Below are 22887 nucleotides of genomic sequence, written 5' to 3'. Positions count from 1 at the left end.
CAGAAATCTCACTTTATTCTTGTCTCCTTCCCCCAGTGCAGGGTAGCAAACCAAGCATGCACCTGATTAACTTTCTTGCCATTTCTCTCATCTCCCCCACCCCCCTTGAAAAATGGCAGCAGCAACGTAATGCATGTACCGACAGGCTAAAACTTTAAATATAGCAAGGCAAATCACCAATATTGCCATATAAGTAACCACTTATATCAAAAACTGTATGCACCAGCATTGAATTTTCGCAAATCGCGCACAAGCTGCGTTTATGTAATAACCTCGTGGTGTTAGTATGCCCCCTTCTTACTTAAATACAGCACGAGTGTTACTCGCTGCTATGGACGCAAGTGTTATTTTCAGTCTCTTCCTCTTCCCTTTCTCACTTCTCCAGTAGGGTAGCAAGCCAGGTGCAATCTGCTTAATCTCCCTGCCTTTGCTTTTCTCTCTCTTCAGTCGTAATGATTACTCGGCGATTTCGACTAGTGGATGCAGAGTTGTTAGGGCTGTTCCAAGTACAACACAATGCGGCATGCGACAAGCGCATTATTGCATAATCTAGATCCAGGCTCCTTCATTGCCAACATGGCGGCCATGTGCGTGGCACCGTGGCTAAGCTCCTAAAACCAAAATACTGAGGTAGCAAAGATGACAAATGAATGCATTCATGGCCTTTCCCGACAAAAAATGTACACACGCACAGTCGTGGAAAGCTACCAACAGTGGCCAGAAATGGGATATGAGTGCGCAAAATACAGCATTTTTTATCAAGTTTATAATACTCAAGAAAGCAGTGTAGTCAAATATGTGGCGAAAAAGATAAAATACTATGCTTTATTTGAACCCCGTCATAACTGGCATCGTTGTACACATCATATCCGAAGTGCTGGCATGGTTTGCATGCAACACTGCTGGAAATAACGCTTGGTACCTCGCACTCATAATCATTCAGCATGACTCGGAGAGCAGGAAATATCCTGCAGTAAAAGAAGTTCTGCAATGATTGCACATTTTTACTTGTTACTTAAATACTGTATGTGAACATCTCGGTGGAAACATCACAAACTGTGGCATTCAACATAAACTGAAATTTGCAGACAAAAGCATAGAAACGACCAAGTTTGCTCAAATATTCTTGTTAACTGCACAAGCTTACTATAAATTGCCAAGAAAAACCTCGATATGCAGTGCACGAGGATAAAAAAAATTATTGAATATCACAAACTAAATCTAAAACTCACTACTCTTTATGTGGATGTCAGTGCATATGCTCAAATCTAATACAGAGGTATTGCTTGAATTGTTAGCAAAATACTGCCCAGGACATTGGCCAACTTTCTTCAAATGGTGCTGTGTAAGGTGCAAGCCCAATACAAAATAAGGAGAAATGAAATTTTAAAATTTAGGCACGTTGAAAGCCCTGGTGGTAGTCTTTGTAGTTGGCCATGACTTTGCTTCACTGCCCATGCCAACAGGCAAATATTAAATGTGTGCCGTCACTTCCCCTGCACTTCGTAATGACACCGCTTGCATGAACATACACAGCCATGTGAAGGGCGCGTCCCAAAACCCACAGCCCACTAGCGACGGCACAAGTGCCAAGCTATGACGGAGTTCACATTTAAAGTGATAGTGAACTTGGTAAAGTACCATGCATACTAATACTCTACAAGATTCCTTAGAGAATCTCGTCTTCCATCAACGCTAACCACAGCTGGACACATTCTGACTGGACTTGTGGATAGGTACGGTGCAGTTCTTGTAAGAAGTGAAGGCAAAAAAAAAAGAACAATCAAGCCGTAACGTTATACTCAAGTGTACATTTCAAGAAAACAAAAATAAATGTGTGTAAAGGGAGACAAGATTCTAATACTGAGACAAAAATAGAGCTCTCGAAGGGCCGTGACGCTTGCAAGCAGATATCGACAGAGTCGCCTGATCCCTTGGAGCAGTGTAGTTTGTTCGTGCGACACCACAGCCCTGCAAACTTTGGTTCAACGTGCTTGCATATCGAACATGCCGTCTGTTGTGCAACCAAAACAGGAGGCCGCTTGCAGTATTCCAAGGCACTGCCCAATAAGTGCCCTCACGAGGCAGTTCACGAATAGCCTGCTAAAACATTCTCTAAGTGGCACTAGTCCATTAGAGCTGTACCTAATACTGTGCATGTAACCGAACAGCTAAAACTTACATCTGCTAAAGATAGAATAAAACCAACAAGTTTCCGTGTTTGCTTTGTATATTTTTTTCTATATTCAAGCCATCAAAGCCAGCAGGTAACAAAACAATACTCTAAGAGCACATCCCGCTCATAAAACTAGTGGGAGTGCCCTGCAGATTAGGAGAAGTGGTTGCAGTGATCAACATCTGCACCAAGCTTAAAATACTTGGACTGAACAAAAAGGTTGCAGTTTCCTACAAGCTCAGAAAGGGTCAGTGCAAGCATGTTTTCCTGCAAGCCACCTATTGTTCAATCTGTAGTCACCATATAGTGCACATTCTCCGCCAAACGTACTGATCAACCAACTTGAATGATTCAACACATATTTTTTTAGACAACCAGTGACCTTCAGGAAGAAAGTGCTTAAATGTTGGCCCGCTTCAGCAGCACAACAGACCGCGCAAGCGACAGTGTACAGAGCATCGCTGGCTGTATTCTACCACCCGCTCCCCGAACTGCATTTCTTGCTTGCCCTTGTCATCAAAACATGGTAGCAGCCCTGCCCGATTGCCTCTACCATTGCTGGTGGACTGCTTAAGACTTTAGCTCGAGTGGTTTTTAAAGAAATTCCACCCAAAATGCCGCAATGCAAGATGAACATGCCAATGTGCAGCAGGAAGCCTGATCATAAACTCAAGCGCATTTGACATGTCCTTGAGGCAACGACACATTTTCCAGGCGGGCACGCCACAATGAATCGTAACAGCTGCAAGCAATCGTGCATTACAACGATGAACAGTGAATGGGGCTCTATTCCTGCTGACGGGACATCTCTGGAACGGCAAGCAGCGCTCCCCTCATCGTCACCGCATCTATATCACTCGCTCCAAAATGCCCACATCATCACAATCCACCGTTTGAGGAGAGGGGCAGGGAAGAGCTCGTCAGGCCGGGCCCCTGCGGCAAAGAAGTTTCCTGAAATCCTCACTGCAGGAAGGACACATCCTCACACCAGGACTGGTTCGTCTGACGATGCCGCCGGTGTCGAGGCGGTGGACGTCGTTGGATACGGCGATGCCCTCCGCCTGGCCCTTCGCCTCTCGCGGAGTGTCGCCCTGATTTGGTCCAGCTTTCCCCGCAGCACCCGGTGCTCTTCCTGGTGCAGACTTGTCGCGTCGCGGAGACACGGCGACGTCGGCGGAGTTGCGTCCCCACCCATCACTTCACTGCCCGAAGCTGAAGAGGACGAAGGGTGTTGGGCGCCGGCGGCCACACCTCCTAGCGTGCCCCCGTTATCACTGGCAGGTGCGGAAGGAGCCGTGGGTGACCGTGCCGACGCACTCGTTGGAGTGAGAGGACCGCGCCAGCCCTGGCTGGCACCAAGAAGGTCCCGGAGAATGTGCAGGATGGTGGCAACGTGGCGACGAGGTCGACCCTCGCCATCCTGCAGTTCAGGTCCCAGGGTGCCCGAGAAACTGCCAGAGTAGACGCCCTGACCCAAGTGGCGCAGTTGATCAATGACTGCTCCGCTACTGGGTGCCTGTTCATACAAAGTACAGAAGCACCGGGTTACGACTAGTCCGAAGCAGCCGCCAGGCGCGTATACCGCAAATAACATTCGGTTAGGTCGAGTCAAGAACACAAATACCTCGGTTTATTACTTAGATTGTACTCCCACGTTATCTTAGATTGTACTTAGAATCTTAGATTGTACTCCCACGTTAACAATCATTACATCAACCGCCTTTAAAAAGCTCTTCTTCCTCAGAAGACACCTCCGTATTGCGCCACCCGACATCAAGCCTTTAGCATAGAAAGCTTTTATCCGATCAGTTCTTGAGTATGCTAGCATTGCATGGTTCCCATACACTAAACATACATTGATGAACTCGAACGGATCCGAAGAAAAGCCATCAGATTTGTATTTAAGAAATATAAAACTTCAGGCTCGCCGACTGAATTACTGAAAAATGCAGGCCTTCTTAGCCTTGAAAATAGATCCAAACTAACTAGACTAAAATTCATGCATCACAACCAGGTAAACATTGACACCACTACATATATTTCAGTAACCTCATGTAGACCGACACGCAACACACACTCCATGACACTAACTGAATATACACACCATTCTAAGTGCTTTAAATACTCTTACTTCCCAAGAGCCTTAAGAGACTGGATTGAACTAGACCCATCAATTTCTAACACTCATTCACAAGAGAGCTTTACTAGGGCCATCGAGGTAGCTTTACCAACACTGAATGGGTTGAGTTAAGTTATTACTTCAATTATTAGGAACATAACTATCTTTACGTACAGTTTTCTTTTTTGTTACTCCTATGTTTTAGAGGAATGATGTTTATATTGTACAGCTTGTAGTTAACTTATGTCTGCATTTATGTATTTTAGTGCATTGTTGTACAACTTAGTGTAATTTGTTATGTATTCTGCTGTAACCACCCCCCTTTCCTGCCTTGATCTTGTTTGAGATTGGCAGTATTTCTAAATGAATGAATGATGAATGAAATGGCACTGTCTAGAGATCAATTCAACAGAAGTGCACCAGGATTACATCAGGGGGATGAGATACTGGCGATGTTGAGGAACACTAGAAACCATGAGCAAGCCATGAGTGATCTGCAGCACTACCAACCCTGGTGGATGCCTCACACTTAAACAGAGCATGCATGGGATGAGAAAAACATCAGCCCATCAGCACTGTAGGAAATGCACCAAGCATCTTAACACTTGCCGACAAGACATTCGTACAGGTGTTCTGTCCCACCTTATGAGGCATGCACCTGTGGCATAATGGCTAGAGCGCATGAGCTATAGTAATGGTATTGCGAAGCTTAGATCAACCCATGTGCGTTTGGTTATCTTAGCACTAACACCACCTCACCGTCACTACAGTCGAACCCCGCTACAACGAAACTGACGGGGTGCGGGAAAAATTTCGTTGAAGCGAAAATTTCGTTGTAGTGAAATAAAAAAAATTATAGCTGATCCGAGCTAGCCAAACAAACTAACTGTTCCCAAAACTCCGAAAGTGTTGGACGTTTCCTATTCTTTCCCAGGAGCGTCACAATGCGATTCTCACCCTTGAGCTACGACACCATGGTGGAAAGCACGCTGAAACAATGGCCACAATGGCTTTCATGAATGAACCTAACAGTTGCATTAACATGTTAACACCAGCAGCTGTCCGCCATCAAAGTGTATCCGACAACACTGAGATGGAGGCGGGGTTCGTGCAGCGGTGACTTTTGCCTTGATTTATGTTATTCTTATCATCGATCACTCGCGGCTGGCTGATTTTGCTGATAATGTGACCAAACAGCCACTCCAATTAGTTACCGCACTGGCCAAATGCAAACAGAACGACAAGCATCGGCATCGTTTCGTGATTGCACCCAGCAGCTGCGTGACGAAAACCATGAACTGGGAAACTAAGCTTCAGCTTCAGACTGCCTGCAGCTCAAAAGCAAGCCAGTGGCAAAAGCAGGGCAGTCTCATTGCCATCGCTATCAAGCAATGGTGGCACCCATGCTTGGTAAAAAGTGGTGGTTTCCGGTGGTGCCAACTATGTCGATATATTTTCATGTTCTGAAAATGCATCAAAATGTTAAGGATTGTGTTTACTGCACAGCATTAAATATCTGAGCCCGGAATTGCACCCTCAAATTTCATTGAAGCGGGATGGCAGAAGAAAAAGTGCTCGTTATGGCGAGAATATCTATGAATTCACTCTAATGGACTGCTGACGGAGAATCGAGAATTTTTCGTTGAAGCGGCGTTCATAGCAGCGGGGTTCGACTATACTACTTCCCCTTTTACTGCCCTTTTCGTCCAGCAACCACTTGCAGCTACGCATGAACCGCTGCCTTCAGATCATGCCAATCAACAACCTTTTCACGGTAACAATCATTTTTCTGACCCTCAACTCCACACTGGGTACTGATAATAGCATATAGGGAAGAAAAGGCAGTCATTGGCTTCTGACCTCGTTAGCTAATATGAGAGAAAGACCATTGTCTTACTGTCAGCCAGTTATATCTCTTTATAAGAAAGATGCACTGGGAACCAGCTCTCGTTCCCAATATAAGGCATCTCTAATAAGCAGGGTACCACGTTCTCACGTTCTGACAAACCCCTACTTCGATGTAGGCACACCGGTGTCTATTACACCCGACTGCCTGTTATATCAGTAACTCCTGTAAAGGGATTCCACCGTTGTATACAGGCGAAAGTTCAGCAAGTTCTTGTAGAAAGTCTGTATATGTTAGAAGTTCTTCAAAACGAGATTGGCTTCCGTAAGATGGCTGCAAGACTCTAGCTCTCCTTGCCCTGCTGTCAGTGTCCACTGTTGCTCTCAATCCCTTGACTGCTTCTCTCACTGGTTGAAGCAAACAGCGTAGCGTCAAATGAGGCTTGCTAGCAATTGTCAGAGACAAAGGTTTGTTATAGCAGGCACGAAACTGCTCCTGGTGGCCCTACTTAATGTGCTAAGTAGATGCTGAATGCATGTATCCTCGACATGTCTGATGGGATAAGCAACAGCTCAGTCGCAGACAGTTTGTCGCCTGCTGCGTACAGACTGGTGCCTTTCCAGCTAAGATTACCTTGTCGAGCAGCTACCAGAACTACAGTATCTCTTCATGAGTTTTCAACTAGACAATGTTTCCAAATAGCTTGTGGGTCAACGTCATTTTTTTAATTGAGAACTTGCTTCTTTGAATTGCTTCCCTTCAATACTGTTACCATACCCAGTTCGCACTGCAGTAAGCATGAAGAGCATAATAGTGCTGAAGCAGCACGAACTTGTGCACTTCTTGAGAAGAAAAAAAAAATATACACACCTGCGCACTGTGTAGTTGCAACTTGTACAGAACAAGACTTAATACATGTAGAACAAAGATGCCATGTCACTACTATCAGAAATCCTACAGTTCACTGTGCGAGCAGAGAATGCTATGATGAAACAGTAACTCGGCACATAAATATTCTTCAGTGGAGTTCACTGACCACCATCTCTCACGGTTAAAAAAAACAGGGAAGCAGCACGCACCGCCTCGGGAGGAGGTGCCACGGCGGCAGGGGGGGCGGGACAGTTGGGCGAAGTGGGCGTGGCCGGCGGTGTCTCAACTGGCGGGCACAGCTGCAGCTGAACAAACATGACGTGGTCGCCCAGTCGCATGGTCAGATGCAGCGGCGCACGGCCACACAGGAAGTTCTCCACCTGCACAAGGCAAATAAGGAGAGCTAATGCACAACTGATAACAAATGCGATTTTCACTTGAATAAACATTTTCCGACTGGTTTTTCGGCCACCATAAACCATGCTATTAGGACTTTCAAACAAATTCCCAGTACTAGTGTCTGTATCAGGGGCAGACATATTGCTGCTCTCTAAGTGCGCTGGAGTTCAGACGACAATAAGGTCACGCGGCTCATGATGATGTACAGATGAGAAAGCTGTACTATGGAAGATGACAATGTGATTCAGTCCGTTACATACAGATTAATAATGTAGCAGGACATATAAAACCACCAGAGTGCAGCTCAAATAAAAGTGCTCATTATCTGAACCAAAACGCTGTCACCTCCTTTATATCGTTGTTGACCTACACCCTCGTCTGCTGCGCCATCACTGTTGCAGCTTGGTGCAATACTCACGAAGAAAAATATGACCGTCTTTTTTTATAGATAATGAAAGGCACGAGCTCTTGCTCATGGTAAATAGCAATGTCAAGACACCACAAGCCTGGCAAACTAAAGGCAATGTCGACTCTGAAGTAAGTGTTGGAGGAAAAATGATGCCGATGTGACACTAACTGTACTTTAGCCCTAAATTGTTGTATTTAAATTTGTGAATCAGCAAGTTGCAAAAAGAATCCATTGCAGTGCCATCTGTACGTGCATACAGGTAGCAGCCAACACCTACAATTGTGCATGAGCAATCCCATTGAGTGCTGTTTGAAATGCATACCACCTGAATCCCTCAAAATGTTCACATCAAAATGAAACGTCTGTCTCACTTCTTTTCACTTGTACGCGCATGTGCTTGCACATTCTTCTTCATTTGTTTTCATCCACAATGGCGGCTTAGCCCGGAGTTGCTAGAGTAGTTTTTCTCTATTTACAGCATTGCTGGTATTTATGCAACTCGTCTAAACTGTGCACACATGCTGCGATATGGTTGCAGATTAAAAATTAAGTATTCCCACTTCGTTCTCACGGTAGTTACTTGACAAAAAACTCAACAGTACATCATCAAAAGTAGCAAATTGAGACCATATATAGAAACCATAAAGACAGTAATGAAGGGCGAATGGGACTGCTTTGTTGGACTTCGGAGTCTTACGTTTAGAAGCGCCATGAAGTACTTCATGTACCCAAAGGTAAGCACTTCACATACCCATAAGTACATGAAGTGCTTACGGTGTATACTCTCACAATACCAACACTGCCTGAATTAGCTAAATGTTGGCTGTCCGCTCTTACAGTGTGATAAGGATGTCTCGAGCTCTTTCCCTTGCACGTTTTGCGACAGACACCAACAGGTCGATGCCTATCAACCCACTCTGCTTTCTATCCTAATGAGGTTCCCACAAACTCCCACACTTTTAAAGAAATCATGCTACAGTGTGTAGTTTGCCTAGTTTATATAGCATGCGATACAGTCTGTGCTGAATTTTAGATCACTAGCTATTTTTGCTCAAATGAAAGCTGGGAGAACATTCCTTCCTGCAGTGGCCTGGAAACACCTGAAAGCCCAGTTACTCACAGAAGCTTTCTGCATTAAAATGAAGCGCGACACTGAACTTACTCTGTATGCGGAGTTTCAACACAGCGAGTCGGTGGCTGCTCACACCCCCTAAAAATTTCCCACGATCTTGCTTAAAATTCAAGACCCTAAAAGTGCCACACGCAAAAGCGCACCACACTACCAATACTCAGTTGCAAATGAATAGTCAAGCAATTCAACGCACTGAAAACTGTTTCCAAGCAATGAGGCAATTATATGTGAAGAATGCACATAACTGAACACAACTCACCTGAGCATCGGTCAATGATTCCAGTGCTTGCATGACACTCTGTTCGGGCTTAATGGCCTGTCGAAAAGAGAGATGATCAGTGCCGAAATAAGGGCATTTAGAAGACAGTGTTACAGCATTACTAAAGAACACTGAAAATATTCTTTACTTGCAGACAATGTTCTGTGCATAGGTCGCTGGATTAAACGATCAAACAGATGTGAAAGCATTTGCTGTTACTATTTCCTAAACAAGATAGTGAATCAATGTAGCTCTTTATTAGGGAGCTTAAACGAGCACTGATACAAAGTTGCAAAAGTGAGATAACTTGCAAAAAAGAAGAGTGTACTTTATACACATCAGCACACGCCCACTCAACAGAATGTCAGTGGTAATATAGCCTAAAGCATATTTACCTTAAGATTTATGTCAACATCCCTATTTCAGCTTGAACCTTGCTGCAGAAATTTAACATACGCTTTACAGTGTGTGGCGCACAACTGAGCACCTCATAAAATAAACATCAATTTGCTTTTATTGTAAACAACCACCTATCGCGAGTTTCTGTTGGCTACCATGCTCCTCAGATGTGCTACGCATTTGTCGACGTAATGTGCGCATGATGCTGCATGCACTATGTGTGCCGCTATTCTGTGTGCTTATACAATGAGATACTCAGGTTTGCAAGTTAACCACTGTAGTTCTGCTTTTGGTGGTCGCTCCACACATTATATATGATGATTAGGCAGCCATTAACTGCTTACCCCAACAGGAAAAATGAAATACAAAATTTTTGTGTCAGTACTCCTTTAAGGTGTTGCATCTCCTGGTTAGGCAGATGCTGCATCAATATACCAAGTTGTAGCGATGGCATTAAACTGAACACTGCCAATACTATGAATTATAAACAAGTCTTTATCAATAAATATTTGTTCTGCACTTAAGTGCCAGAAAGACTAGATAACAGTTGGGTTGGTTCGGTTTCTGGGGTTTGTTTCCCCAAAGCGACTCGGACTGAGAGATACCGTGGTAAAGGGGTCCAAGATAGCTTTGACCACCTGTGTTTCTATGATGTGCCTTGAAGTCACACAGAACACGGGCATCCACCATTTCATCTCCATGAAAATGTGACCACTTAGGCTGGGATTGAATCGGCGACACTTAAGTCAACAGCTAAGCACCATAACCAGTGGATTGCTGCAGCAGATTAGTCAAGTTAACTACAGCAATGACCATAGTCACTAGTCTTTAAACTCCATCAATGACCATACTCACTAGTCTTTGAACTCCATGATGATATTCGTGCACTTATGTAGATAAGTAATCAGCAAATAAGTAGTGCTAATGTATATTTGAGACTAACACAATTAGCTTTACATGTGGAATTCAATGCACTTGGCTTTTTCATTATTTTTCGTATTAAACAGAAGTTAACAATACTGAAGAGTTTTCAGATACAGCAAGCATCTCTGGCACGAAACTACAACTTGAGCACAATGACAGACCTGACGAGAAATGTACAGCTGTAACAAATTTACAAAATGACGTGAAAGAAAGAGTACGATGATACAGCAATGGACATCTAATGCAGCGCACAGCACATTAGTGCCTGGTTGCAATTAACTCACCTGTAGACCAGTTTCCACGCTAGGCAGCAGTGTAAGGCGTTCTCCATCGCGCACATTATTGGAGTCCAGGGTGCCCTCTTTTAGTTGCCTGCATAGCAGACGAGACAAAAAAACAAAACATTAAATAACCTCGCTGAAGTGGCGACAATCAGCGGAAAAAATACTCCCAAGTTCGAAATGCAACTGTTTCACATTTGGAGAGAATAATTTGAAAATAATCAGAGTACGGCAGTATATAAACAAATAAGTCCATCTGTCGTAGTAACAGAAATGCCAGATGCAAAAGCGGTTGCATACCACACTTTCAAGCATTCATCAGAATTCACCTGTCAGCCTTGATTGCAGCACCACTGTAAGAATAAATGCTACCATTACCTTTTATTAATTAGTGTGCCGAATGTCACATCGCAACACAGAGATGAGGCGATGTATTGTCCGGAAGTCTAGACGAATACCTGATGCCAGTACATGAGCATTCTGGCAATCTATGAACACAGTTAAAACTAGTGATCTCGCACTGTACAGGCCAATACTATCATTTGCAGTTGAATGTGGACAAAAAATATCAGTACAACAGTATTTAAGCACTGCCCTCTCTCTTATAGCCACCATGCTAGTGTTTTGGAATATAGTTGCCACAGCTGGGACATTCGGTAGCAAAGTGTGGCAGCCACTTTACCGCAACAGAGTAATTATGGTTTAAATTAAAATGCCGGAAACTGCTTAATGTAAAGCAGCGATGTACAGTGGCTACAATGTGCCAACTTGCTGGCTGTTGTACCCCATCATGGCTAGCAGCACACAATTGCCAATATGCCCAGATGAACCCACTAGATGACACAATAGATGTCCACCTAGTCATAACACAATACAGAAGAAAATTGAGCAGTCTGCAATTTTTTTTGTGTGTGTGTTAACAGTTTACTGAGCAAAAGAACATATATCGTATCCATCCACTGCCCTGCTGTATGCCTTGTAAGGGGGGCCCGAATCTCCGTCAAGTGAACGATGTTGCACATTTAGTTTGGGCCTCCTCCATTTCTTTTGGGGTTTATGGCAAGAAAAATGAAACAAACAATGAATTTAATTTAATTGAAAAAGTAAGCAGTGACACAGGCACAATATTGTTTGTTTGTCCCTGGATTCTTTTGGGGGTCAAAATGAATTGCTGTAGATTATCGACACATTCTTGTAAAATGAAAGTTTGCTTTCACGTTTACAATATATGAAGTGTTCTTTATTGCCGGGGTTAGAGTTTGAAAGAGACTGCAAGTTACATACATTCGGTGGTCAAATGGCACCTACAGATCGCTGGGGACGGGGAGGGATGCAGTGACGCTAACTATAGGGTCCAGCTTTAACTCTAAAAGTAGAGGTCCTTGCACTCATCCTCCCACATGTGCATTTTTGCGGAAGCTCGCGGATGGCCCGCGTCCTGTCTGGGGCGGTGGTAGATGCCAGTGTTTGCTTTAGCCAGGACGCGCTTGTTTCCGCCAACCAGAGTTCATTCCTCGCACCCCCGCCTTCCCTTCAACGCCCACCACTCCCTTGATCATCAAGCAGTTCCTGCGCCCAAAAGTGAGCCGGGGTTAGATAGACGGCGCCCCAAACTTCCCCTCCTACCCACTCCCCACAAAGACGTCAAGTGGAGTGCTCGAGCGCCCTCTGACATATCTTGATAGACGTCCGCGGGGAAGGGAAAAAAAGAGCAATAAAAGTTTCCTAACACCCACATCACGGCCGCTCAGGTGAACTATACGTGAGAAGTAAAGAAGGGAGGGTAACACCTAGAAATGCAATGCACGAGGACGCAGCTCGCAGGGGGAGAGGGAAACGCGATCGCCAGCGGCTGCCGGGTAGAGCGAACTGGCACGAGGAACCCGGGCACGAACCTTGGCCATCGATCCGCCCCGGCGTGACGTCAACGGTGACGTCAATGGTCGCAGCGGCGCGCCGCGGCCGAAGAGGGCAGACGGGTCAGGGCTGCTGGCGCGATGCAGGCGCAAATAGGCGCGCGCTCTTTCTTTTCTACCACTCGTCGGCACTGCACGCAACCGCCACAGCAGAGAAGATAAAAAAAAGAAGAGTGGGATGGAAACGAAGGCGGATTTGTCGCCGAACTCAGCGGCGCGTGGTAAGGTCAGGTGGCCGCAGTGCCGACAAGTTAAAGAAGCACTGGCGATCGACTGCGTCGCTTGACGTCATTCGGGGAAGAGGAGGTACGCGGGGGGCTCAGGAATCGAGTCGGGGCGGCGGAACAGCACGTGTAGCCACGTGTACTGAATGTTTATGCCATAATTAACACGCACATAAGCAAACAAATCTTTGCCGCTTCTGAGTTTCCACCTGCACTGGTTGATGCAGTCGCACACAATTGTAAACATTAAGTTACCACTGAAAACAAAACTTCTGCGTCCATTTTCGGCAGCAGCTCGTTTCAAAGAGAGTCCGGCATTCGTTTTGCAGAGTGTGCAGGAGGCTGTCGCATTCTCACATTACAGGAAGCGTAACATAATAGTTGTTTTTTTTTTCCTTTTTTGAGATGCGTCGGGCTAGTTGATAGCTCATCTTCAGTAAGTTTCCTTGTAGCACACGTAAACAGAAATAAATAAATGTCTGACTATGTGTGCCTTCATTTCTTTGTTAATTGTTTACGAGCGCTACAAGGAAACTGACTGAAAATTTCATTAGCGCACAGCAGGACAGAGACAGACTCTCTCTCTCTCTTTCACGCGCGCCTCTTAAATTTCAAATCCCCACAAACCTGGAGAAAAAGAACACGCGCGACTCCAAAATGGCCGCCCGTCCAAGAGACACCGCACCGCGAGCACTTGTGGTATAAGCAGGTACTCCCGACCCTCCCATCCCCCTCAACCCTCTTACAGTTTGGCCGAGAAATGAGGACCTTACCCCGGTCGAGAGAAAGCGGCGAAGGGGTCGGGCAGGAAGGAATCGATGCCGACTACGAGTGGGCGGCCATGGGGTGGGGGGCGCATTGACGTCATTCGGCAGCAGCCGCCCCCCCCCCCCCCCCCCGCACAAGAACGCGCCGGTGTCCGCCCACGCGCCACCGGGGGCCTACAAAACAGCAGCAGCTTCACGTCGCGCGATGAAGCGGGCCGATCACAAAAACAGGCAACAGATTCAAACATTGGCAGCGTTGCTGGGGCAGGTGAGGGCACCCGTGCGCGCAGAAATGGTGTTGTAAACTGAAATACGCCAACGTTAGAGGTATAGAATTAATCGTGATGCCGGAAATACGTACTGCGTAACGTGGCTACGGTGGCCTGCAACTAAGAGTAACTGAATTTTCCTACATACAAAATACAAACTGAAGTTCACATGTACTATCAAAGAATGCTATCCAGGCGTGGTGCCAGAAGGGGGGTTGGGGAAGGCACACAGGGGAGTCCCCCCCCCCCCCCCCCCACTTGCACCGTCAAAGCACAACACAACTGCGTCGAGGGAGCATTGCCTCCTTCCCTTTTCGTACGATCCCCCGGTTACAACGATCGCTATTGAGTGGAACTGCGCGATGTGTAGTGCATTTGGATTCTACACTTTCCCGGATAGTACGTTTCTTCCCACATATATATTTTTTTTCTTGAAAGCGCATAAACGAAGTTCCACTGTATACCACGCACAGTAGACCTCCTCCACCCCCCTAATGGGACTCATCGCACGTCTGTCAACGTAGCGAACGTGACAGTAGGCGCGCACGTGACAATCGACCCACGTGCTTTACGAACACCAACTATATAAACATTCACAGTTTGACAAAAAAAAAAAAAACCGACGGTGAATGTCAGTACTCACGTGAGTCCCGTCCCGTAAGTGCCGCAGCTTCTATAGCGTTCCATAAGCAAATTACGCAGAGAAGTGGTTCGACAGTGGAGCGAAGCGATTATGAAAGGGGTCGCGCTATTCGGGAGAATTTTTATGGTGTGCATTTACTAACACGAGTTCACGATTTGTGTCGTATTTTCCCTTTGACTGCACGTACATATGTCCCATTAACTAACTGATTAGCCGATTGATTGACTGAGTCGCACACGAAGACTGGTCAGGTTATCAGATATTGTCCACCGAAAGTCAAGCAGACTTGACTTTCGGTGATGCTTTGATGCTTTTTTTCGTATTTTCGCCAAAAAGACAAAGCAATGAATGCGATGGCAATATATTCGAATGTTTTACGAAGCAAGGCTATCATTTTTAGGAGCAGTATTAATTGTAGTAAACATTCGCCTGATAAGTAACCAAGTTTTTTGCGGCGCCGCCACAGCATATGACCGCAACAAGGCCCGTGTGTAGTGACGACGTTGATATACGAAGTAAGGCTGGCAGTCAAGTCATTAAGATCCCATCTCACGTAAATCTACAAAACGCTGGTGTAAGAGAACACGACCGCTACAGGTACACTTTTGGCACCGTTTTTTCGTGTTCATCGATCGAGATAGCAGCCCGTAGAAGCTCCCGCCTGCTGCGGGGGCACATGGCACGCGCTGACCGTTGCCGTGATAGCGCGGCAACCATAAGCTCCCCCCCCCCCCGCCTGTGGATAGATAGATTATACATACATATATATATATATATATATATATGTATATATATATATATATATATATACACACACGTGAACGACGGTGGTGGCGACGGCAAAAACGAGCGGAGACTGTCCATATAATTGCTATCGCAGTAAAAAGCACAAAAGCGTGACAAATGTCACGGTGGCTTCCAAAAAAAAAAAAAGGAACGAGGAAAGAAAAGTAAACTCGCCCGTAAATGTTCAAGCGAACGAGACGATTGCGCATGAACCTGGAGTCTCGCGTTTAAAACTCGCGCGTTTGTTCCTGCGTGCTTGCGTCCCATCGCAATGACCTTCAACAGCGTACGTACCGCGACAAGAATGCGATACCTCGCAAGTACGCAACACGTACGCAAGCGCTTCAATATTTGGTAAAGCTAGATTGGCAAAGCTAGATTATTAATTCTGACGTCATTACGATGCCCGAATACGCCATGAGCGAGAGAGAGGAATAGATGAAAAGGATTGATATGGGGGGTTTAACGTCACAATACCACCATATGATTATGAAAGGCGCCGTAGTAGACGGCTCCAAAAATTTCGACCACCTGGGGTTCTTTAACGTGCACCCAAATCTGGGCACACGGGCCTACAACATTTCCGCCTCCATCGGAAATGCAGCCGCCGCAGCCGGTATTCGATCCCGCGACCAGCGGGTCAGCAGCCGAGTACCTTAGCCACTAGACCACCGCAGCGGGGCTAGATGAAAAGGAAAAGGTGGGGAAGTTAGCCTGGTACCAGTAACCGGTGCGCTACCCTGCACAGGGACTGGCAAATAGGCGTTGGAAAGAAGACATCAGATTAGTATTATTATTATTATTATTATTATTATTATTATTATTATTATTATTATTATTATTATTACGTCTTAAAATCACGATAAGACATAGACGCCATAGTGGAGGTGTACTGAAATTTCGACTATCTGGTGTTGAAGAAAACGGCTATTTGGGCTAGTTGGTTGGAATTCATGATAATAAGGGCTGCAGCGCTCTTTGACGTGCACCGATATCGTACAGTACGCGGGCCTCTACCATCACGCCTCCGTCGAAATGCGACCGCCACGTACAGCCGGTGTCGAACCCGCGACCATTCTGGTCAGCAGCCGGGCACCCACTGTTCCACCACGGCAAACTAAGAGGGCATGAGAGAGAGAGAGGTAAAATCATTTTTAAAGAAGCGCGCAAGCAGGAACTTTCCAATGAAAGCCGTTCTGCAAAACTCTTTCAAATGTTAAAGCACTAAACCGCATGAGCGTACTGTTGCGCCTGGGAGTCCCGTGTTGGCGTCGCGCTTTCATAACAGTAGCGAGAGAGAGAGAGAACTCTTTATAGAAATGCAGAAAATTTAGCCGGCATATAAAATTCGCTGACTTGCTATACTCTGCGTGGGGAAGGGGATTGAAGATTAAAAGTACGAATAGAAAGAGAGAGAGAGAAGAAAAAAATGACTAATTGTAAATATAGATGATACGGATGGATGGATGAAAAACTTTTATTGGGGTCCTGAAGGATTCCACCCCCGTTTTATAGGGGTAGGATGGCGGGCCGCTCCCACGTTGGGACGGGGAGGCCCAGCTTCACCGCCGCATCGTGGGAGCCTTGTGGACAGCCTTGAGTTGTTGTAAGAGAACCGGACTCGTGAGCATTAATAGAATAAAAGAAAAGAAAGGAAAAACGCCACCTTTTTGACCATTGAATGAGGGCGTGCGTTAACAGTTTTTCTGCAGTGTCAAGCTACAGCTTGTCTAGCTGACCGATGCTGTCCAAATACGCAAACCCAAGTTTCATAGCACACCTATGTAAAGTGGGGCGGGCTAAAGGTCCCAATACACAGTCAAGGGAGAAAGTTCCGTGTGTATGTGTTTGTGTGACATTATTTAGAGTATCATTTTTTTTTTTCGTGGGAAATATCTGGCGTTCCATAGGCACTGACGCATGACGCCCGCACATACACAAAAAAAAGGCCCAAAACGAAAACACTGTCAGTCGAGCCGAGCCAAGCACTTGCGAAAGTCGTTCACGTGTATGCCCACGGCGGTGACTCACCGTCCGACCCCGCGGACAGGTCCAAATGTCAAGAGCGGTCGAAATATGTAGGGAACGCGGCCTTCGCCGACAACGAGAGAAACAGAAAATTCCATGGCGTGGCATCGAGAAATTAGTCTTTTTTTTATTTCTTTCTAAAATATAGGAAACACAGGACGCGGAGAATAAAAATCTTATGACAGTAAGGCTTCTATCGTTTTCGTGCACAAACTCGACGTAGAGACGGAAATACTCCACCGTAGTTAAAATGATGATGCTACTAACAGAAAATAACTCGATAATTACCTTCACCATGTCGCCTGCATCAGAGTGCGAGCAACCAGGCTGAGGTCAACCACGCGACTTTTGGAGGGGAGCATGCCTCTTCATAGGTCGGCGAACACACTCACTCAGACTCAAATCGGGCCATGAATTCATGAGTGAGTCTTGGTAAGGAATATTTTAGCGAGTTTGAGTCGAGTAAGTCCGGTTGAAGAAAATTTTAGCGAGTGCGACTATACGACTCAAGAAATTTTTCGGTAAGTGAGTCCGAGCGAGTTTCACTCGTGTTTACCGACTTACGGTCCAGTTTACTCATCTTCGGCGTAAGCGTTACCTGAACTCTTGTTTATACTCACGTCGACTGACGAAAATTCCAATACAGTATCGTTCATACAACAGTTCAATGTTTATTAATTAGAGGGGTGAATCCAGTGCCTTGTACTCCCCCTCCACCAATTCTTTCGGGAGCTTCTTGATAAAGACATCCTGTGTTGTCATGTCTCTCAATAAAAAAAAGTGCAAGCTGGTTCGCAACTACTCGTAACTCGCATTCGAGGGTACTGTATCAAAAGGCGCCAAGAAAAACACCGATTACGTGAGCTATTGGTGTTAAAGAGCACTGATTCCATGTTCTACAAAGATTAATCTTGACTTATGGACTCATTAGTCAATTCACTCGTACTCACTCAAACTCGAATCGAGCTGTGAGTCTGAGTAAGTCCGCATGAATAATTTTTCGGTTTGAGTCCGAATGAGTCCGGTTGAAGAAATTTTTCCGTGAACGTGAGTCCGAGTGAGTCCGCGGCTCAGGGAACGTTCGACGAGTCTGCATCCGAGTGTGTCCTATAAACGCAAAATATATTTCACGAGTGAGCTCCACAAATCTTGCCTACCGATATGTTTTTTCGCCTCCTATGTGCCTTTCGATGTGCCGATACGCCGACCGATGTGCCTATTTCGCCTCCATCTCAATGCAACCGACGCCGCCGGGGTCGCACCCGCGACATTTGCAAGTCAGCACTGCCAATCATTGTACCACCGATCGAGTTGAAGCGCGGGTCTTTCCATTCTACCGACCGCTACAGAAAACGGCATCCTCTATGACGTCACAGCGCAAGTTGCAGTAACTGCAAGTGGAATTGTACACGTCACACAGCGCATGCGCGCGCAACCTTCAAGCAAATCACGATTTTTTTTTTTTTTTTGCAGTCTTACCCCCGTATTCACAAACGCTCCTCGACTCGACTTCCACCCTTCACTCGACGGAGTTGAGCAGTGCGCCACCACTCGGCTGAAAATGACGCTGCGCTGCTCGAGAATAGCAGCAGGTTATTCCTGATATGCAGTGACTTGCCGTTCTTACAGATGGCGCTTCCATCGGCTTTCTGGGAGCGCCGTCTCTAGGCACGGCAAGTCACTGCATATCAGCAATAATCTGCTGCGATTCTTCAGCAGCGCAGCGTCATTTTCAGCCGAGCGGTGGCGCAGTGCTCAACTCCTGTCGAGTGAAGGGTGGAAGTCGAGTCGAGGAGCGTTTGTGAATACGGGGGTAAGTCTATAAGCAACCGGCCTTTATTCCGTCACCGTCAGGTTCGCCGGAGGGGCCACTGTAAACAAGACGTCGGTTTCATGACGTAACACACCTGTGCGCGCGTGACGCAACCGCCGCGGCCTTGCCAATTAGGGGGACGCGACCACGGTGACGTCAAACGGCCTCCGAGACACCTGCAACCCTCTGCCCACGTCGCTTCTTTTTCGGTAGCAAATTATGATCGACTGTCAACAGACGCACCCGCCTTACGTAATTTCGCTCCGGAATGCTCCGTACCCGCGTGAAAAAAATATATATATATACTAAGACTGCGTATGCACTCAGTGTAGGTCACAAGCTTGCAAATTATAATCTACCCACGTATAGTGAACGTAATCAATTCCTAAAGCAATCTCACCGAGTCTACATAAAAGGTTTGCTAGATATGACATTTTTTATTTATTCATTCATTTAAAAAGCATTATGAAAGGGAAACAACGTTAAAGAGTACTTACACGCAGCAAAATCGGATCATCGCGGTAAATTATCGTAGAAAATGATACAGTGTGATCAAGACTTTTTTTTTTCGTTTTCGGCGATTCATACAACTGCAGGCTGTTTGCTTCAGTTTTACGAAACACTTTAAAGGTCATATTTTATGAACAATTGAACGCAAAGCACTTGCTTTTTTTTTTTCGCACCTGCGTTCTTAAAGCTGCAGCGCCACCTTGCAGCGGTCATTGTGTACAGATGCGTCGGTGAAAACGTGAAGGTGACCGTCAAAACTTTCAGACAGGTGCGGCCAATTGAAATAGTGCCGAAACAGCCTGCTCAGACTTCTCGAGTATTAAATAACGCATTTACGGCTTGCAAGAACATTCAGCGATTTGCCCTCCATTTCATCGCATTCGGTAACATCCGCAAGAGTGAAAAATGCGGACGCCTTCGTCGCTCTTATGGCCCTTGTAACGAACATTAAACATTCCCGCATAATATATATATATATATATATATATATATATATATATATATATATATATATATATATATATATATATATATATATATATATATATATATCAAGAAACGAGCAAGCTGTCACGTGCCGATCCCGTGTGCATAATGACGTCGACGCCATGACCCATTTTTTCAAGAAAACGACACTGATATTGGCTACGGAAAAACTATCAAAGAAAACTACGTTAAGAACTCTCCGGATCCTGAGACGCTCTGCCAGCGCATTATCCTTTTCGTCCGGTCGCCGAGGTGTCTATAGGACGCTTCAGTTAAGCTCGAAAGAAAGTGTCGAATACATCGCGTCATCACTCTTCCTTTTTGTCCCCTTGAAGTCACATTTTTGACGACCCCGAACGGGGGGCGCTAAGAACGGACACGATCGGTCCATTCTTGAGCTCACAATTGCGCAGCAGAAGTCTCGGAAAAGCCCTGCTCTTCGTTGCTCAATCGGTGCTCAAAAGAAATTTCTATACATGCGCAGCCACCGAATTGCGCTAACCCATCTCGAAACGGGGCACGGGCTTTCGAAATATATACACGCGAAGGCAGCGGCGTGCAAAGATTTCGGAAGCCCAACGAACGATGCGCCGCCGTCGGGGCCAACTGGCGGAGGAGGAGCTCGGGCGGGGGTCGCGTGCACACAACAATGAGCGGCCGGGCTCCGAAAAGGTCATCGGACCAAATAAGTTCTCGCCCGCTCGCACAAGCAGGACGCCGCCAATGGTCCTCCATATCTCCTATTTTCATTTCGCCAGCCAGCGATACAAGGACCCTGCGCTGGTCTCCCCGAAAAGGCCAGAGTGCAACGGCGGCTACTGCACGTTTCGCTCCGCGCGTCGAGTAGAGGGCGCACGCAGCCAGCCCTCGCCACAAAACGCGGGGAGGACGTCGAAACAGGAACGCTGAAAAGATGTGGAAACGAAAAAGGCGAAAAAAAAAACACGATAAAACACGCTGCTACTGAAGGCGTGTTGCGCGACCTTTCACGGTGCAATCCCTCCGCCCCTTTCCCTTATTCCGATTCCCTTCCCTCACCCAGAGGTCGCGAGACCGTTTGACGGTCGGTCGCCCGCGCGTATCTATCTGCAGGTCTACAGAAGGGAAAGAGAAGCAAAGCTGCAGGGTGGGCGCGGGACAATGGAGAGCGACTTCAGCGTGGCGCCATAGCAAGGGTTGCAGACGATGACGTCAAACGTGCCATTTCACTCCAGAACCACATTCAGAAGTACCGAATAAGCACGCATGCGGTAAACCTCGACGCATTGCCTCCGTGATTGGAAGCGCCGAGGATCTCTGAGTCTCTCTTTGATTCACGCACATAGTTGCCCGGTTGGGGACGGCGCCGTGCTCCCCGCAAGGGTTGCAGAGAATCACGTCAGGCCTGTGATTTTTATTCTTTCTTACACAGCACGCGGGACCACGTTCAAAGACTATCGGAAACATATGGAGGGGAAACACACCGAAGCATTGCTTTCGAGATCGGGCACCGCAAGTATCTCGGGGTCGCTGCTCTGATTCACGTCCTTCATCATTCGCTGCGTGCGTTATTGTGCGCGCCACGAAGCAAAACAAAAAAAAGAGGCGATAAGAAATGAATTAATATAGATGTATATTTAAGTACTGTGAAGTAAACGACCTCAAAAAAGTTCAGACGAGTGTAACTAATCTGCAGCTTCGAAGCTGGAAGTTTTCTGCAGTATTCAACACGCAAAAGCATGTTTGTACAATTATTTTATTTTTTGGGGGGAAAATAACTTAGTGAATAAACACTGCGTAGTATAGTAACATAGTAACGCCACGGAGGCAACAGAACACAACAGTCAGGGCATTATGCTCCAAATTAGACGATCTGGAATGTAGACGGTTGGCGTGGTTGCTCTGGGCGCACTTTGATGGCTGATAGAAAACCTGTATAAGTCAGACGGAGCGATCGAACATGTACATGTATATTAGGAGAAGTACACAGGCGTATTGACAAAGAACCTTGAAAAAACGTGCGCGTCGATTAATCAAAACATAATGCGAAGGACCGTACACTTAAGTGCACATCAATTAATCAAAATATGCCAGTAGAAACCAAACACATTCATCGCGAGCCGGTGAACTCGAAGTCACTTGTTGGAATGGCATTTGAAGGCAACAATAGGAGCTACATGTGGGCTCCATAGTATACTTTCACAAAAAAAAGTGTTGAATGAGAAAACACCTTCACATAAGGGAGTTAAAGAAAGACTTCACTGAAGAGAGCGGAGATGGGCGCAAGGAAGCACCTCGACCAAAAGGGAGTTGGGCGCGAGAAAGCACCTTCGCCAAAAGAGAGTTGGGCGCAAGAGATCACACTGACCAAAGGGTGTTCGGCGCAAGAGACCACTTTGACCAAAGGGAGTTCGGCGCAAAAAAGCACCTTGACCAAAGGGAGTGCGGCGAAAAAAAAAGCACCTTGACCAAAGAGAGTTCGGCGCAAGAAAGCACCTTGACCAAAGAGTTCGGCGCAAGAAAGCACCTTGACCAAAGAGAGTTCGGCGCAAGGAAGCACCTTCACTAAAAAGAGTAGAGTGCGATGAAACACTCTAATGGAAGGGAGTTGAACGCAAACACCTTGACTGAAGGGAGTTGGGAGCAAGGAGG

At 46.2% G+C, this 22887-nt stretch overlaps 1 protein-coding gene across 1 annotated transcript in view; it reads right to left on the bottom strand.

Moving 5' to 3' along the window:
• Positions 1-2723: 2723 nt before the first annotated feature.
• Positions 2724-22887, bottom strand: part of stx (ubiquitin-like domain-containing protein stuxnet) — a 32358-nt gene continuing 12194 nt past the window's right edge. The window contains exons 2-5 of the mRNA XM_037432444.2: positions 10818-10905; positions 9211-9267; positions 7221-7391; positions 2724-3692 (exon numbers count right to left, since the gene is read on the bottom strand). Coding sequence (XP_037288341.2) covers positions 3159-3692; positions 7221-7391; positions 9211-9267; positions 10818-10905 — 850 coding nt within the window. The 3' untranslated portion in view covers positions 2724-3158. The remainder of the gene's footprint in view (positions 3693-7220; positions 7392-9210; positions 9268-10817; positions 10906-22887) is intronic.

The sequence above is a fragment of the Rhipicephalus microplus genome, chromosome 10, assembly GCF_043290135.1.
Source record: "Rhipicephalus microplus isolate Deutch F79 chromosome 10, USDA_Rmic, whole genome shotgun sequence".
Lineage (NCBI taxonomy): Eukaryota > Metazoa > Arthropoda > Arachnida > Ixodida > Ixodidae > Rhipicephalus > Rhipicephalus microplus.
This window is presented reverse-complemented; position numbering and strand designations above follow the sequence as displayed.